The sequence below is a fragment of the Lutzomyia longipalpis genome, chromosome 1 (genome assembly GCF_024334085.1).
Source record: "Lutzomyia longipalpis isolate SR_M1_2022 chromosome 1, ASM2433408v1".
In the NCBI taxonomy this organism is placed as follows: Eukaryota; Metazoa; Arthropoda; class Insecta; order Diptera; family Psychodidae; genus Lutzomyia; species Lutzomyia longipalpis.
The window spans coordinates 10,902,843-10,921,242 of record NC_074707.1 but is presented as its reverse complement, the minus strand read 5'-3'; the positions used below and the strand labels follow the sequence as shown (position 1 = coordinate 10,921,242).

General features: G+C 34.2%; 4 protein-coding genes across 12 annotated transcripts in view; 2 read left to right on the top strand and 2 right to left on the bottom strand.

The window, feature by feature from the left end:
* Positions 1–18,400, bottom strand: part of LOC129790048 (solute carrier family 35 member B1 homolog) — a 766,332-nt gene that overhangs the window by 688,024 nt on the left and 59,908 nt on the right. The window lies entirely within an intron of this gene.
* LOC129789987 (uncharacterized) lies at positions 386–2,673 on the top strand. 2 transcript variants are annotated; one of them, XM_055827137.1, is made up of 5 exons: positions 558–667; positions 787–939; positions 1,007–1,331; positions 1,864–2,472; positions 2,555–2,673. In XM_055827137.1, the coding sequence occupies exons 2-4, from the start codon at positions 797–799 to the stop codon at positions 2,449–2,451; spliced, it is 1,056 nt and encodes a 351-aa protein (XP_055683112.1). In that variant the 5' UTR covers positions 558–667; positions 787–796; the 3' UTR covers positions 2,452–2,472; positions 2,555–2,673. The 2 variants fall into 2 exon arrangements, with proteins under 2 accessions (XP_055683120.1, XP_055683112.1); XM_055827145.1 differs by lacking the exon at positions 2,555–2,673 and having other exon boundaries at positions 386–667; positions 1,864–2,517.
* LOC129790257 (uncharacterized) lies at positions 5,287–6,771 on the top strand. The gene is made up of 3 exons (XM_055827696.1): positions 5,287–5,652; positions 5,726–6,122; positions 6,284–6,771. Exons 1-3 carry the CDS (start codon positions 5,550–5,552, stop codon positions 6,486–6,488), a joined length of 705 nt encoding a protein of 234 aa, XP_055683671.1. The 5' UTR covers positions 5,287–5,549; the 3' UTR covers positions 6,489–6,771.
* The window catches only part of LOC129788453 (uncharacterized), a 68,223-nt gene continuing 56,595 nt past the window's right edge, over positions 6,773–18,400 (bottom strand). For all 7 annotated transcript variants that reach the window (XM_055824606.1, XM_055824592.1, XM_055824598.1 and 4 more), the window contains 6 exons: positions 17,408–17,456; positions 13,416–13,553; positions 13,185–13,337; positions 10,626–10,804; positions 10,352–10,555; positions 6,773–10,255 (listed from right to left, as the gene is read on the bottom strand). In XM_055824606.1, coding sequence (XP_055680581.1) covers positions 9,611–10,255; positions 10,352–10,555; positions 10,626–10,804; positions 13,185–13,337; positions 13,416–13,553; positions 17,408–17,456 — 1,368 coding nt within the window. In that variant the 3' untranslated portion in view covers positions 6,773–9,610. The remainder of the gene's footprint in view (positions 10,256–10,351; positions 10,556–10,625; positions 10,805–13,184; positions 13,338–13,415; positions 13,554–17,407; positions 17,457–18,400) is intronic.

The following is an 18,400-nucleotide window of genomic DNA, read 5'->3' as shown; positions in this document are numbered from 1 at the left end:
TAAACCAATATATTGGATCATTCTATTGAGCAATCAAATTGGATTATATTGACCAATTTCCTGTCAAAAAAAATGATTAATTTCTTGGGTTTTTTAAATCAATCCGAGGCATTTTTTACTACAAATTCTCAATCAAAAGTTACGGAAACTATTTAATTAATTTAGTCGCTGAATTCACTAAATTGCCCTGAAACAAATTGACCAATTTTTGATCAATAGTTGATCAATTAAAATGAGTTCTGAATTGATTGAACTGAACAATAATTAGTTCGGTTTTTAATGAATTCTTTTTAGCTGTGAAATTATAAAATGTATTTCTCTAGATGAAATTTATTTATCAAGCGTTGCATAATTTTAGGAAGAGTTTATTTATATGAATTTATTAGTTTTCTTGACTTTAGAGTGACCCTTATCTGAGTCTTAGAGAGTCCAGAATTCATTCCTTTATTAATAAATCTTACAAACATATAAATTATTTTAATAACATTTTTATTAAGAATAAAAATATAAAATTTAGGAAAAGTTTTCCACAATTCACTGCCCCTTTCTCCAAATCATTATTACTGATAATGTTATTTGTGCTCTGCCACTTAGTCGCTATCGCCGCTACATACAAGTTTCATTTTGTGCTGTGCTTAAAATCATAATTTAATCCTCAAGTCTTCAAGTAAGTCACTGTTAACAAAATTAGCAATTTCTTAATCATTTAAATTCAATGAAAAATGTGTGAGCCGAAGGAGCAACGCCCTTATTAAGATTAATAAAATTTCTTTTACCTCGAGACAGACCTTGAAAAATGTCACAGCTGCCGGCAACATTTGTGCAGGGTTTCCATGATGAGGTCTCCGTCCGGAAGATGGAATACCAGGCATTGGGACGTACGGGTTTGTCTGTGTCTAAGATTTCTCTCGGTACTGGAACTCTAAGTCCATTCTATGGGTAAGCGCGGTTGCTTCTCTAAGCTACTCTAGGTGAGATTTAAAAAAAATTGTTTGCCTTCTTTTAGGAGCATCACCGAGGAAGGAGCTTGTGAGACTGTACGAGAAGCTCTCCGGCGGGGTATTAACTACATCGATACTGCCTACTACTACGGCCAGGGATGCTCGGAAAAATTCCTCGGAGTTGCCCTGAAAACCATTCCAAGGAAGGCTTTCTACATTGGCACGAAAATTGGAAGGTATGAGATGGATGTGGCGAAGCAATTTGATTTTTCAGCTGAGACAACAAGACGTAGTGTTGAGAGGAGTCTCAAGAACTTGCAGCTGGACTACATTGATGTCATTCAGATTCATGATGTTGAATTTGCACCGAATCTTGATGTTGTTCTCAAGGTGAGATCGCTCAAATTTGATAGAAATTTATTTCTTGAAGAGAGATTACAAGTATTTCTTTTGAGGCAATTTTTAAGTGATTTTCTTAAAGTAAAGCTAGAGCTTAAAAATTAATCGCTTTTTATCACGAATTCATCATACTAGTTAAGTCAAGAAAGGGAGGAAATGCACGAAAACACTTTCCTTCGTTTCTTTTTCCAACTCAATTTTCCTTTCAATTTTATTCATGCACGTGATCGATCGCAATAATGGTGATTAAAATGCCTGTTAATCATAAACTCACGATCATAAACATTTCCTTATCTTTTAATTTTTTTTTAAGAAGAATTCATTGAAAATTTATTGCACAAAGGCACGAGAGAAGGAATTGATTGAACTCAAATCTGCGAGATCTTTTGTGAGATTTGCACCGTTTAAGAGAAAAAACTTTCAGTTTCATTCTGCATGGCTCGTGGGTGTTTGAGAGTTTTATCAAGATCTCGCGAGAGCAGATCATTGCCACAGGTGGTCAGTAAACTTTCTTTCATTCCAGGAAGCTCTACCTACGTTGGAAGCTCTGCGAGATGAGGGAAAAGTTGGCTACATCGGGGTTACGGGATACCCACTGAATGTCCTGAAGCAGGCAATTGTGGGAGCTCCTGGACGTTTCGACACCGTTCTAGCCTACACACGCTACTCTATGATAGACGACAGCTTGACACGCTATCTGGATTTCTTTTTGAAAGAGAATTTGGGGGTGATTTGTGCTTCAGGACACGGATTGGGATTGCTGAGTCAGAATGGACCACAATCTTGGCATCCAGCTGGCGAGGAGATTAAGACAGCCTGTCGCGAAGCAGCCGAGTTGTGTCGCAAAGAAGGACTCGAACTAGGTCGCCTAGCAATGGGATACTTTATCCAACTAGCCGGTCCTGCCACCTTTCTCGTTGGAATGCAATCCCTGGAGCTGCTCAACATGAACCTCGATGTCTACTTCAATGGACTCACAGACAAGGAAAAGGCCCTCATTGATCGCATAAAGCGAGAGATCTTCTCAAAGCTAAAACAAACCCACTGGGAGGGTGTTGAAGTGGCACGCTACTGGAGCGAGATGGAGAAGATTGGCAAAAAGAGAGAGTAAAAAAAATTCAGTGAAAATCAGGTAAATCTTTCAAATAAAGATTGGCTCTATGAGAAAATACAAAAAGCATTGTCTGATTGCATGCACTTCTGATCATGTTTAGTTGACCACATACAGAGTACAAAAGCTCAACAGCTGTGAGACGTGATCTATTGAGTGGAGTACTTGATCGCGTGATCTTATTTTTCAGGTAAATAGAGAAAATAAAAGATTACTCTCAAATGATCGTCTAATTTGTTGTGTAATTTCTGTGAAAATTCGAAATTTTTATGCTTTCGATTACATCGTGTTGAGTTTATTTAATTAATTTGCGAATTTTTATTTACTTTTTACCAAAAATTGCAAAATATTTGCTTTGACGAATACATTTAAAGATTCAAAAGAACTTTACAATAAAGCTCCACCAGTTTGAGAAAGAGAGCGAGAGGGCCTAGTGAGAATTAACCAATAAACACTCAGCTCTAGATCATCAACCAATCAGAGAAAACTTCTAAGTCTTCTTCTTATTTATTGATACTTCAAGATGAGATCTTAGCTGGGATTTGATTAGGTTTTATTATGATTTACGCAGAGTTTCCGTCAAATGGGAGGAGCCTTAATGCAAATTTCGTTTAATTAAAAAATAATGTAAATAAGGGACAAATATTGGTCAAATATTGAACTCAATTTTTCAACAATTTTAAAAATAAAAAAATCAAAGAATAATTTTTAAAAACAACAAAAAAAGCATAAAAATCACTGAAGGCTATTAACAGCAACTATTGCGTTAAAACAGATGAATCTAAACGGGAAATTTACCTTTATATGAATAGATTGCATCGAAGAGGTGTTTTCTTCACCTCTCAATATGACTACACGATCAATAAAGATCAAAGCAGATCGAAATAAAAAAAAATGTGAATCAGCTCAAATTCATAAACTTTCGCTGGCGCAGAAATTGCCTAAAATTGTTATAAAAATAAATTGCGATATGAAAAATACTTGGCATGGGCAAAGACCTTTGCTGGCTCATTTTCTTTCACAAAACATTAAACACCTCTTTTTCCCCATACCTTTTGTGCAATCAAATCAATGCATTTTTGCATTATACGAAGCGTGACTTGTCTAGCTGGGTCCGCGCGATCTTGATCTTTGCGCGCGTGCACGTAAACACAAAGTTGTCCAAAGGCACGCAATAGAAGGATTTTTTTCTCTCTGTGCTTTGAAACAAGGAAGATCACCTGGCATGTTCTTCTTACAAAGAGACCAAGTTCAGGGTCAACAATAAAAAAAACTACTTTGTAGCACGAGATCATAAATTCACGATCGAGGTGAATTGAAAGTAAAAATGTATGGTTCGATAATATTAAAGTGAAAAGGAAAGTGAAAAAGTAACCTGATGGCGATCTCTGCAAGAACATAAAAAGCAGCATAAAGTAATAACATACTCGGCGATGAGGAAACTTTTTTTTTAGAAACATTTTAACGTGAAAATATGATGTGGGAAGTCAGGAAAAATTTATTAAATTTGATTTTTTATCAGTGAATTTTTTCCACTAGCCCAACTTGTGATTAGCATGATTGTTTTAACATTCAATTAGCGCGAAACACTTTAAATTAAATTTAATTCCTACTTCTCCGCGGTGTTGATTTTTATTGCCACTTAATTGATTTTTTCTTTCTTTCTTCGGCTGAGCCAGAGGTCATCCACATTGGAAGAAATATTTTGTTTTGCTTTAATTCTCATCATGGCGTTTAATAAATTTTCAGTGTTGTGAATAAAAGATTTTTTGGGGAATGAATGAAAGAGATTAGCTCGAGAAGATTGACTTGAGAAGATCAGGTCAAGAAAATCTGTTTAAGATCAGCTAAAAATTGATCAGCTAGTAAAACTAGCTCAGAACCAGCTTAAGATTGACTAAAGAATGACTTAAACTGATTAGTTTAAAAAGCTTAGGCATTGCTTAATATCAAAGCGAAAGATCAAATAAATAAGATCAGCTCAAGTGGACTAGCTTAAAAAAACTAAGAGACTTTAGGAGAACTCCTTCCGGAGGAGCTTTTCGGATTTTTCCTCTACTTTTTCACAATTTTCCTCAAATTTCATCATTTACAACTTTTTACTTTAAGCTTTCTTTTTAGCTTAAGAAAATCAGAAAAGGAAATCAATTCAGGATCAGCTCAAGATCATATCAAGAAAATCAGCTAACAAAATCAACTCAAGCTCAGCCACATATCAGTTCAAAATAAGTTCAAGAAAATCATCTCAATATGATATTAGATCACCTCATGAAAATGAATTCAAAGTCCGTTCGAGAGCTACTCTAAAATTGATCAAATGTAAGACCATGTTTACAAAGACTAGTTAAAGATCAGCTGGAAAAGATCAGTTTATAGAGATCAGCTCAAGAAATTCTGAAGATTAACTCCAGAAGATCAAATGAAAATCAGCTCAAAGAGATTAGCTGATCTGATAAAAATGATCATGAAATGAAAATTAATTCAGGATCAGTTAAAAAATCAGCTTCAGATCCGATTAGATCAAGATTAGCTCATAATCAGCTCAAGAGATGCTATAGATCATTTTAATAAATTCGTTTCAAAAAAATCACCTCAATAATATCGCCTTAACAAGATCAGTTCAGGAAACTCAGCTGAACAAAATCATGATCAAGATCCTCAAGATCAGTTCTAGGCTACCTCAAAATTATCTCAAGTTTAGCTTAAATTCAATTCAAGATCAACCCCTGGAAAGTTCTTCAGATTTCTTTTACTTATAACTAACTATGCGATAGTATTAAATAAGGAAGCAAAAACAAATGACAAGATCGTCCCATTTCCCGCGTAGATCAAAATTTAAGATTAGTGATTGATTGGGGGAGGAAAACTCCCGCCAAAAGAACTCCTCACTCTTCATTCATTGATTACCTGGAGCGTGAACACGATTGAGTTCAAAAATGTCGGTGAGTCTTCGCCAGGTGAGGAAGATCGTACAGCGTGGCGGGGGATTACCGTTACTTTAAAGGTGCTTCGCCTGATCATCAAAACCCACAGTTGCTCATCGGTGTCTCATTTGTGTAGATCGAAGTAGGAATTATTTTTCTTTTTTTAATAAAAAAATGTTTAGTAGAAGAATGTTGTGCTCCTTCCTCTTTGTGATCCTCCTTCAAGTGATCCTCCCCCAAGTGATTAGTGCTGAAAAATCAAATAAAAAATCCGAAGGTAAAAATGTGTGATTGAGAATATTTTTCCTCTGGAAAGTGTTAAAAGGTTTTTTTTCTTCTTTCGGTAAAAGATGTCTGGAAGCAAGATTTGAGTGATGCCTTCCAAATTAATCCGTCAACGCATGGATTGGAAAAAGTTCACCTCAAGTGCGGTGCAAGCTCGATGATTGTTGAATTGGAGACTGAGAAGGAATTCACGGGTGTTATGTACACGCGTGGGAGTTTCTACAAACAATCCGAGCCATGCTTTGCACGACCCCAACCCGGACGGAGGGCAAAGAAGCTCACACTCAAATTCCCCCTGGATGAGTGTCAGACCGTAAAGGATGGAGAGCTGTATAGCAATGTGGTGATCGTACAGCATGAACCGGATCTCGTAATGCCGGGAGATGCGGCTTTTGCTGTGGAATGTGACTTCCGGAAATCTCGTGATCTCACCGTAAACGCCGAAATGCAGACTAAAGACAGGTAAATGATCTTTACTTTCTCACGCGATCGCACTTTTTTTTTCTTTTGCAATTTTTGTTGCGAAATATCTTTCATTCGCACGTGCACAAATCACACGCAAAAGCATGAAATTTTTTCTTGTTTTTTATGGCATTTTTTTTGGTGGAATTTGTTGGAAAAAGTGAGGTAGTGGCAATTGGATCGAGGATCACACTGACCAGTCCAGATCCATCATACAAACACGATCATGACAGTGTTGCAGACACCGTGTTCAATCAATCGCACCAAGTTACTTTCCTACCTAATCGAATCGTCTCAGACGCCTCGGCGGACGATCGAGAGCGAAAAGTGCGAGGAACTGTTGAATCAGTTAAGCTTGAGCTCTAGTCAAGGTCTAAACACCCGTGTGGCAAGTACGATCACACGATCGTGCATGGAAGTGAAATTGAGAAGAAAATTGACTAATAACTCTTTTTTTTAAATTCATTTTGCAGTCCAAACTCTAAAAATATGGGACATCTCATCGTCTGAAGGGCCCAACGTCCATCCCTCCCGATCATTTGGGAGTTGGAGGATCCTGCATAGTGTACAATGTGATAAATTTAAGTTCATTGTTAATTTATGAATGGAGTGAGTGATGTGAAAGAAAAAATGAAAGTAAAAATGCAAACTCTTGTTTTTATCAATTTTTAATTGCAGCAATATTTTTTTCACCATATTGTTTCTGCCACGCCTTTCCCACGCTCCATCCTTTTAAATCGCTTTATTAGAAACTTTTTGCGATCTCTCTTAGGATTATTTTTGTGTTTTTTTTTCCTTTGTTTTTGTCCCCATTTGAAATTATTTCTATTTTTTTCTATCTCACAGTTGGTCTGTACAATTTTTTTAGCCGTTTTTTACAAATATTTTAATTTTTTGCAATCGCTGGTGATCATATTTCTCTCAATCATGAACTATTCTCTCTTTATTTTTCAATTAATTGAAAGGAATTTAGTCATTTTTTTGGACTTTTAAGACAGCATTGAAAGATACAAATCAAACGGAAAGAGAATATTCTTCATGATCTTTTCTTATTAAAAAAAAAGTTTTTAAAGCTTTTCTCTCAAATTGAGAAAATTCAGCAAACATTCATCCAGATATGCAAAAGCTCTTTGTCTGAATTTTATCTTTCAAAGAAATCCAAAAGCCTCAAAAGAAATAACCTCCTTTCTGGATAAAATCAGAAAATTTATTATCTAAAATAAATAAATCTTCATCCTTTTTTTTCCCCTTCCATTAAAAATCTCGTAAAAAGCTCAAAAGAGATTTTAAACGAAAAAATGAGAATAATTCAATGTTCAAGAGAAATTCAAGTGTGGGAGTGACTTTAGAAGCGATCTCGCACTGAATAAAAGATAAATTTGCATTCCTAAACTTACTCAAATTTATTTTATGATAGTAAATTGTAAAATAATGAAAGTACTTAGTGTCCTTTTACTTCTCTTCGCCTTCTTTTAGTCTCTTTTCGCACTATTGGATATTTCTTCTCGTCCTTTAAATACACTTCAATATGATCTTCTTTTAAACCTTATTTAAGATCATTAATTTAAATATTTTCTTTTATGTGTCCTAAGCTTTTTTTCATCAATTTAAATATTAGATAAATCTGTAAGTTTGTTAAATATTTTTTTCTCTTGCTATCCTACACTTAATTGTTTTTCTTTTGATTAAAAAAAGAATAATTATCGAAAAAAAATGAGAAAAGAAATTACATAAAAAAAAACTAATTAATGGTTCTGAAGTACACAAATTTCACTTAAGACAGACACGAAAAAACTTTAAGGGATTCTTCCTTTTTTCTGTTATGAATAAAATTAGAAGAAAATTAATAAACAAAAAAAAACCACAAGTACTTTTTAGCGCCAAATTTTTATCTCATGTCTATCTACAAAAATATTTTCTTGCCATTTTTTTTTATTTCTTATATTCTTTTTATGGGTTCTTTTGTACTTTAAAGCATTTTTATTTTTCTATTCAAGTTTTTTCACTAGTTTTCTGTTTTTTCTATTTAAAAAAATTGTCAACAATCTTTTTCTTTATTAAGGTTTAGCTTTATTTAACAAGAAGCATTGCTTTGCTGTTGAATATCGTTTGTTTTTTTCATTTAGGGATGTTTTTCCTTGTTATTATCTGTGCTGCGTGATTCAATATGGCACAATAACAGTGTAATTGGTAAATTTTTATTTTTTCTTCTTCTATTAAACAATTTACGGCGCTTTTTCTGGAAGCTTTTCGTAGTTTGCTGCAGATTTTTTTTTAAATTTAATTTTTCTGTCTCTAGAACTTTTGCTTTGCGTACAAAAAGTTGGTTTTCTTGAAACTTTTTTTTTTTTTAGTAATTTTAGAAAATTCTCATTTTTTTGTTGGGGTTGAAAAGCTAAAAGAATCATCAGAATGTTAATCATTTTGGGTTTAAAGAATTAATGTACACGGTTTTGATTAATTTCCTTGATGATTCTTCAGAAATATTTTTTTCTATTAATAATTTTGTTTTATTTTTTAGTATTTATGTGTGGATAAAAATGAAAAAAAGTTGCCAAAATGTGGGATATTTTTTCCATCCTACTCATTATGTTTTGCTATTAATAATAAATTCTTTTCTTTGCATCCTTTTTTGTTTTTTTTTCCTAGTTAATTATATATATTAAGTTGTGTGTTTATGTGTAAAATATACAAGAAAAGGACAATGAGTTATTCTAATCTTCATTCACATTTATCTCTTGTTTTTATCATCAAATATATATCACATCCTATTTATTGGATTTTTTTTTCACTTTTTATCCTTATTTTTCTTCTTTTTGTTTGTTTGTTTGCTAAAACGATATATAATCGTCCTTCTTCTCGAGATGGAAACAACAGGAAAAATAATAATAATTTTTAAATTATTTTGGTTATTGTTTTGTTTTATTTCTTCCACTTTAAGCTGGAATATCGTTGTATTACCTGTTCCTGGTGAGTTTATCCATCTCCCAGGACATTTCAAGGGGATTTTAGGGATTAAAAAATGTGTTTTTTTTTTTTAAGAAAAAGAAATTGTGACGACGACAAGCGACTAAGGCACTAAAAATGCGGCCTTTATTATTATTATTTTTTCTTTATATTTTTTAAACACAAATTGACTTTTTTTTTACAGATTAAAAATCTCTCAAAAATTTATCATCATCCCTTCAATTTGTTGGAAGTTTGTCAAGAGGATTGAAAAAACTTTTTTTTTTGATAGTTTTTCATTCATAAAACAAACTCAAAAACTACAGCAAAATCTTTTTTTTTTACGTTTTCTGTCTTTCTGATTCTCTCAATAGGCCAGTGTCGTCGTTCTGTGTCCCCCATCCCACAAGTTCTTCCTGTTTTTCTTCTTATTTATTTATTTATTTTTTTCATTTTATCTCATCCGGCAAGTTGGAAGATTAAGCACACCCCTTGATCATTTGTGGATCATATAAGGAAAAATGAAGGAAGTCTTTGTGAATTTATTCACTCACCATGGCGACTTCTCGCGGGATATTGGTTGTGTTGATTAAACTCTGTCCAGCTGGGGCTTCATCATTGAGACTCCTCGTTGGGGAATCATCGCGCACTTTGACACAATCATTCGTTTCAATGTGCTGCGATTCCTCCTCAGTAGCTAACTGTGGCTCCTCCGCTGACTCCACAGACACTCTATCGGGCTCATTGTCCTCCTCTTGTGCCTCTGTGGCCTCCGCAACTGTCTCTGTACCCTCCACATTCACCACAATCTCCTCCTCTTCGGCAATATTGTCAATACTCCGTGACCCCGAGGCACTATTGGAATCCCCCCGACTACTTCCCGTTGAAACCTCACGTGCTAAATTTGATGCTCGCACAGATTGCTCCGTACCCCCGATCCCTTCACCACATGGACGCAGCACCAGGTATAGCAGAAGGTCCGATAGGGAGATGATGCCGATGACTTTGTCATTTTCATCGACAACGACTAGACGATGGACTTCTGCTCGTACAATTCGCTCCATTATCGTGTACAGTGTCTCATCAAGATGACATTTCTGAACACCCTCAAACCATGCATTCCTATGCTCATTTGCCTTCTTCAGTGACACATCCAAGTCATTGTACGTTTTCTCCGCTGCTAAATTCTACGCGTTTAATTGAAAAGGAATTTTTTTGTTACAAAATTATCGTTTTTATGCGGGCCGTAATGGGAGAAGAAAAAGAGAAACAAATTTACTCACAATAACATCGAACTTTGCATAAATATCGACTAGACGACCCTCAACATCTACCAGAGGAAGGGCAGACACTCTCCTCTCTACAAATTTGTGCAGAGCCGTCAAGATGCTCGTGTCTTCCGTTGCGGTCTCAATGTTGTCATAGGATCCAATTCTCAGGTCACGCAGTGTCTTTTGCATATACGATGGTTTTGGTAATTCATTAATCTATACACGTGGGGTGACAAAAGCTCATTAATTTCCTGATAAACTACTGAGAAATTAATTTTGAACTTACATAAAGGAAGAGGAACCTCAAAATACGTTTGTGAGTTAAAATGTAGAGAACATTTCCTGTTAGCGGATCAATCACTGGTAACCGATGAATTCTATTGTGAATGAGTGTCTTAATAGCGTCAAAAAGTGAGGCATCCGGACCGATGCTGACTAAGGGAATCACTTGGTTCTTGAGAACATCTAAAAGAGGAGGAATTTAACATAAAAACGTTTAAATTAATCCCTAATTTTCATCTTAATCTTTAAACTTTGATGAAAGCTCTTTAACACAAAATGTACTGGTAAGCTGACCAAGCTTACGAGAGCTGTGTTTCTTTCAGTGTACCAATATTGTGAGAGCAAACTAGAACGCGAATTAATTTAAATACGCGCAAAGTCGGGAAAAGTTGAAAAGTCATCCCCTAAGAAATCTTTAAAACGCCATATCTCAGGAACGGCTCCATAGATTTTCGAGTTTGAGCTATCGTTGGAAAGGTCTTAACCTGAACTATAACATATTAAAATATGAAGTAAATCGATAATGGCATTTTTGAAATATTCGAGTTCGAAAGGATGTTATGCACAATACAAGGGCGAAGTACCTAATTAAAGGAAACGCAGAAAACAATTTTAACCCACCCAGTCTTGTAGGGAATCAAAAAAGGATAAAGAATCGCCAAAAATATTCACCTTTTTCCACTGGGGTCACAACGAAAAAGGACAATAAAGTTCTGTAAAAATTCAAAAAAAATTGACCGCCATTCGCCATTTTGTTCATTTCAATGCATGAAGCATATGTTTCAATGCTTCGTCATGAGCTTGTCGATGGGAGTTTGACATTTCATTCATTTTTTTTTTTTGAGAGAAAATAAAAAAAATGCATATTTTTTAGTTTAATTATCGTGGTAAATGTGTTTTACGTGTTGTTCAAGAGTGATTTTTATATCTGAATACCTGAAGGATGAATTCCCTCACAGCTTGTGACCGTCTCAGCGAGCACATCATTGGTCGTGGAAAAGGTCTTGGGAAAGGTGGTGCCAAGAAACATCGTAAGGTTTTGCGTGACATCATCCAGGGAATCACAAAACCAGCAATCCATCGTCTTGTCCGTCGTGGTGGTGTGAAACGCAAAGGATTCCAGCGCAGAGGATCTCTCAATTCGTGAAAAAGTCATCTTCAAGACGATCCACGACCATTGTTTTTGGATTGCTTTGTTTTGTAACGAGAGATGTGCTCGCTGAGACGGTCACAAGATGTGCGGGAATTCATCCTTCAGGTATTCAGATATAAAAATCACTCTCGAACAACACGTAAAACACATTTACCACGATAATTAAACTAAAAAATACGCAATTTTTTTATTTTTTCCCAAAAAAAAATGAATGAAATGTCAAACTCTCATAGACAAGCTCATGACGAAGCATTGAAACATATGCTTCATGCATTGAAATGAACAAAATGGCGAATGGCGGCTAATTTTTTTGAATTTTTACAAAACTTTATTGCCTTTTTTCGTTGTGACCCCAGTGGAAAATGGTGAATATTTTTGGCGATTCTTTATCCTTTTTTGATTCCCTACAAGACTGGGTAGGTTAAAATTGTTTTCTGCGTTTCCTTCAATTAGGTACTTCGCCCTTGTATTGTGCATAACATCCTTTTCGAAAATATTGATATTGACTTTAGCGCCTCTCGCGGTCATTTCTCGAAGTTGCAATGTTCTACACATTTGTAAGGTTTCACGAAACCTTTCATTTGCGCTTGAGTTGATCGAAATCGGACTTGTAGAACCCGAGATATGACATGTCAAAGTTGGAACTCAATATTTTCAAAATGTCGACATAAATTTTTTTATTTATTTTTTTATAAATAGATGTAATAGAAGGCTATAATATATCAAAAAATGAAGCAAATCGATAATAGCGTTTTCAAGATATTTATCGAAAACTAATCAAAAATTTTGTTTTTGATTTTTGGCCCCCTAGCGGTCATTTTTGAAACTTCTGATGTTCTAGAGAGTTGTAGGATTTGTTGAGAGCTTTCATTTGACTCCGGGTTGATCAAAATCGGTTAAGCCGTTTTCGAGTTATAGTCGATTTTCGATGAAAAATTGTGGCGGCCATATTGACTAAACGGCTTGACTGATTTTCGAAAATGAGGTATCGTTGGAAAGGTCTTGATTCTTGATGGCCTCTACAACATATAAAAATTTCAGATTTTTAGCTATTACAGGGGCTGAGATATAGCGAAAACAAAATTTAGGGGTTATTCAAAATGGCGGACGGGGGGGGGTGGGGGTTAAAATTTGACGTCATAATCGGACGTCTTCCAGTCGACTTTTAAACTTTGCCGTTTACCGCAAGTCTCTATCTATCACCGTTCTCTCGCAATTTTGGGTTAAATCACGGACGGACGGCCGGCCGGAAAAACAATTTTTTTGGCGCATACGTTTTTTGGAATGTGGGGACCCTAATTCGTGCTCATCCCAAGTTTGAGCCCGATCTGACGACTTTCGATTTTGCTCGGTACACAAAAGCTGTGTCTGAAAGAAACACAGCTAAAATAAATTTTTCAGAGAACTTACCTCGCCATGTATCTAATTTATGTTCCTCCAATTGATCCATCGAGCAATTTGCAGATGTGTAGTACATTTGGAGGATTTTTATAAAGTCTGTTATCGTGAGCATTCCCACAAATTGTTGTTTCTCCGAATCCCAAAGAGGTGCAGCTCGAACTCCTGAATAAACACCCAAAAACAATTCAATTGAATGTTTGAAAAACTTTTGGAAAAAAGAAACATTATGCTCAAACATACCATTGTAAACTAAAGCATAGAAAGCCTTCTTCACAAGCAATTGAGTATCGAAGACAACCAATTTGGCTGATGTTGGTATCAGATCGTAGCATTTGTGGAATCGGAAGAATTTCACAAAAATCTGTGACTCATCTTCTTCTATAAAAGTAAATTACAAAAATTTATCAAATTTCCCTTCCATTGAAAAATGTTCTAACAAACAAAAAAATTAAGGGAAATGTGAGAATTTTCATTTCTTCGTCACCTTTCTTTAGCAAATCAGCTAAACATCTCTTCCATGCTTCGGAAATTTGTTCAAATTCTTTAATACTTTCAACGGGATAAATATCAACGGACCACCAATCTCGTGCCCCACCACCCAAAACCAAACGACCAGCATAGTCTGAGTAGAAGTGCAACTGCAGCATCTGTCTGCCGAATAATCTTCCACACTCCAGATGCATCTAATGTGGCGCATCAAAGGAGATACAAACATAGAAAACAACACGAAGCCAACAAATATAACTTTTCACACTGAAAACCACGTCATTTCCATCGTTATGAGAAGCTTTTCCTCCTTCACTGTAAAACGCTTTCTTGGCATCAATTCACAAAATCCACACAGATGGTTCCACTCTACAATCACCGTGTGCCTTTCTTTGCAAAATCCTTCACCTTGACTTCACACATGAGAGTCAAAGTTGTTCTTCTGTGAAAATCCGTCCTTTTTAACGCCCAAACTGAAGAGTTAAAAAGATATGACGCTTCAGAGGGAGAGCAAAACAAGGAAAATCACACAAATGAAATTCTCATCACATTATTAAGTGTTTGGCAAAGTTCCTAAAGCACCGCTGAGAGCATCTAATGAGCTTCTTCTGTGTTTTATTCTTACGAAGAAAAAAAAAAACGCATAAATGTTCTATGAAAAGCACCTGCTTGAACATAAACATGTCATAATGGATTAATTCTTTTCCTCAACTCACGGAATTTATTTTTGTTTTCTCAAAATAATTAAGTTTATTACGCTTCCCCGCAACATAAACAATAAAGGGGTTATTAAAAGTTTCTCATATTTTGTTGTTTGAAAAATTGTCTCAATACATTGACTTTCCTGTGCTGCTACATATTTTATTTATCCTGATATGTCCAGATCCAGAATGTTTTTTTTGGGAATTTTCCGTAAGTTTTCTTAAAAATTCTTTAGTTAAAATCAATCAATTCTGAATAAAAATTCTTTAGTTAAAATCAATCAATTCTGAATAAAAATTCTTGAAATTACTTTCTTTTTCTCTGTTGCTTCAACCAAGTAAAAAAATTTAATAAAGAGGATTGAGGAAGAAGCTTTTGTCATGTTCTGAAAGCTCTGGCCGAATCGTGATTTTAACCCAGATATGTCTAGGATGTTTCTTTTTTGGGAATTTTCCGTAAGTTTTCTTACAAATTCTTTAATAAAAATCGATCAATTCTTAATCAAAATACTTGAAATAATTTTCTTTGTTTCTTCAACAGAGTAATAAATTTCAATAACTTTTCTTTTTCTCTCAAGCTCTGAAAGAAATCTGATTTTAATTTTAGGTTGAGTTTTGATTCCCTTTTTTTATAATTTCTTCTTAAACCTTTTTTTTCTGTAAAAAGTTCTAAATCTCTGTTTTTAACTAAAATCTATTCGACTTTTGTTAAAATACAAACTTTTTATGCTCTTTTTATGCATTGAAAGTCAGCAAAGAAAATTTCCCGAATGACTAAAAGATTGCTTCTATTTAGTAACTTTATAATCTTTTAATAGTTACTTTCTTACTCTGTCTCTTCTTCAAGCTGTGCTTGTAAAACAAGTAGGTATCAATTTGCAATTAAAAAGTACTTAATGCAAAATCACAAAGCTTTCCTCAATATTGATAAAACACCTGGAACATGTCACCTTGTGGAAGACGATCTTATAACTTGTAAGCTTTGTAAGGTTTTACCGACAAATTTCCCCCTAAAAGCACGATGGTAATTGGAAAACTTCCGGGAAAATTCCTTCAAAAACCACCAAGATGGGATTTCCCGAAGGTAAAACTCTGCCAACGCATAAAGAGCACCCACATTTTCCATTTCTTTGCCCAAGAAAAAAAAAACTTTTCCTCAGCACTCGCAAACAAGTTGTGCGTTATTAATTAAATTGAAACTCCTCCCAAGTGATTTAGTGCATTTTAACTGATGTTTAGTGAATAAATTAATTGTTGTTTGTTTATAAATAGAATGCAATTTTCTTATATAATTTAAATTGCTACCACAACTGCTACATAATTTCTTTTATTGTTTTTCATGAAAGAGAAGTACATAGAGCTTTTAAAAAAAAATTTCCCGAAGGCTGCCATAAACATCAATCAAAGTCTCTGCGACAGGGTGTATATGGCGCGTTCATATTGAAAAAGAACTTGCTAATTATTTAAGAGAAATAAATGGCACCTAATTAATTTTGCCCGTGAAATTTACCATCACTCGTGCACTACATACATACATATTATTTCTTATAAACCGCACATACATAAGACTTGTGCACGGTGTGTAAGGCAACAAGTTCAAAACGACCTAGAAGTTGGTCAAGGTTCTTCTCGCACCAATTGAATATTTTACTCTCTTTTCAATCACCTTTTTGTCTTTTTATGTTTCGCTTTATGAGATTTTCTTGTAACGTATGCTAATATTTTATGTTCCGACTTATGGCAAAATGCACTTTCAGAGGAAAATTTTGCTGTTTCTTCCCCTCATGCAATCAGAAGTTTAAGAAACGAGAACTTGCAGTAAAAGAATGAGAAGTTTGTACACGCGATAATTTTCTTTCAGAGTTCACATCAATTGAACTCCACAAAACTGGCTTTTTGCATTCAATTGAACTTTTGAGCTTAATTCTTGGATTTTTTTTCTTCTTAATTCTCTCTGCAAAATTTCATCGTGGGTGTGAATTGCAAAGTTTGCAGAGGTCTTTGAGATCGGTCAATGAACTGAATAGACAATTTATAGGAAAAATTTTTCACAAGAGAAACTCTCCTATTGCAATAAGATTTTTTAGTATGTAGAGAGGTCTTAATAAAATAAACGCATCAAGTTATCCCCTTTCAATGTTCATCATTCTCCCACACTCACTGAAATAAACACAGAGATTTTTTTTTCTTTTGAGAGCTGCAAAAATAATCACTTGTATCACAGATTGGTGTATATTTTTTTAACCGAATTTTCCCACTGTAATCCCTCTTAAGAAGAGATTAATTTGAGAAAAATCACAAATTTTCCGTCCATTTTAACCCTTTTTTTCTTTATTAAAAAAATCACAAAATAGCCGAGAGATTTAACGATGTTTTCTTCTAAATTGAAAAATCAATGCAAGAAATCGAATTCTCGTCCGCGAGTTTGGTGAAAACTAAAGTTATAATTTGCTTGTTGGGAAGGCTAAAGCATTGGCATTGGTTCTCTATTGGATCTCTATGTATTTTTCGCTATACAGATCGTTTTTTTTTTCTCACAGAACTTGTACTGAGAAAACTCAAAACCGAATTGAACATCGAGACGCGCCGAATTAAAAATAACTTTTCGCCACGTTCCTCCCCAAAATTTTCATTCTTCTCACTCAAAACCAACACACAACATTTTTTTTTCAATCATATTCATACACTTTCGTCATGAGGAAATTCTTCATCTTTCTTTTCATATTCTTCACGTTTTTTTTTTGGTAAGTAAATTGCGTGTCATTTTCTCAATATCTTCCGTCTTTCAAAAAAACACGTCGAATTTTCTTTTTGCAAGAAAAACTGCAATAGAATACTGATCTCTTTGACTTTTCCCGGTGTATGACAACTTCAAAACATTCTTATTTTCTTTTTATATGATATATTTTTGGTATTTTCCACATAGAAAATGCGTAGATTTCGTATTCAAGGTGAATCATATCGTATTCTTGAACATTTTTAGTTATGAAAATTCTCACATTTTTTCCCAGAATTAATACATTATTTTTGTAAATAAAAACTCACCTAAATCAGAAAGATTGACTTTCTCCAGAAATGGATCTGCCACCGGTAGCTGTACAAAGAAAACATAAAATAAATTATTAGACATTGAAAAGGAAAAACAAATACGTTGAATAAATTAAATTTTGGGAATTCCTAACATGTGCCAGAAAATAATTTTTAAAACAATTACTCTCAGCATGTTCTTATTAAGAATTTTACACGTTAACACATCAATTTATGAATGTTAAATGTGTGTACCACCCAAAAAAAATAAATCAACGTAACATTCAATTATCTCCTCCCCAATTGTGGTGGTGGAGTAATTAAAATAAATTCGCATTTTATGTTAATTTCTTCACCTTGAAGCCACACATTTGAAGAGAATTGCTTTTCTTTGCCTTATTTTGTGTATATATTTCTCGTCATGTTAACAATATTTTATATTGTATTCAATTCAGAGTTTATGACAAAAAAATAAACATCTCTCTTGTATTCAAGAAGAAGAAAAAAAAACAAAATATTTGTGAGCAATCTCTCATAATAAAATCATGGAAAAACGCCCGAAATACAGAAAAAAAAGAATCATCAAAAATTCGAGACAATTTGCAATGAAGAATTTTTGTAATGAAACCCCCAAAAGCCAAAAGAGCCATGTGGTGAGATCCACTGACGAATAACTTTTTGTGTATTGTTTTAATTTTCCACACTAAAAGACGCAACAGATGGTTTGAATTAAATGCCAAAATAAATTCGCTGATATTAAAGTTTTTTTTAGCTTTTTGCATATTTTAATACTTTTAATTTGGTTCTACAAGATGACAAGAAGAATGACATCATTTGAAAGGTTCTCAATGGAAATAGGAGTGACCAGGGTATAAACAAAGTCATACAAAGGTCAAAGAAAGGCTCAAAAATATCATGATTCTCTCATTTTTTTAGATGAGAAATAATATAAAAAAAACTCCAAAATTTAAAATATTTTAATCATCAACTTCTTCTTGAAATTATTAATTC

Excerpts from the sequence above, each read along its gene's own strand:
- LOC129789987 (XM_055827137.1), top strand. The coding sequence starts at position 797 with ATGTCACAGCTGCCGGCAACATTTGTGCAGGGTTTCCATGATGAGGTC. Across the intron at positions 940-1,006 it reads ACTCTAAGTCCATTCTATGG|GAGCATCACCGAGGAAGGAG; the intron begins GTAAGCGCGGTT and ends GCCTTCTTTTAG. Across the intron at positions 1,332-1,863 it reads ATCTTGATGTTGTTCTCAAG|GAAGCTCTACCTACGTTGGA; the intron begins GTGAGATCGCTC and ends CTTTCATTCCAG.
- LOC129790257 (XM_055827696.1), top strand. The coding sequence starts at position 5,550 with ATGTTTAGTAGAAGAATGTTGTGCTCCTTCCTCTTTGTGATCCTCCTT. Across the intron at positions 5,653-5,725 it reads ATCAAATAAAAAATCCGAAG|ATGTCTGGAAGCAAGATTTG; the intron begins GTAAAAATGTGT and ends TTTCGGTAAAAG. Across the intron at positions 6,123-6,283 it reads GAAATGCAGACTAAAGACAG|TGAGGTAGTGGCAATTGGAT; the intron begins GTAAATGATCTT and ends TGTTGGAAAAAG.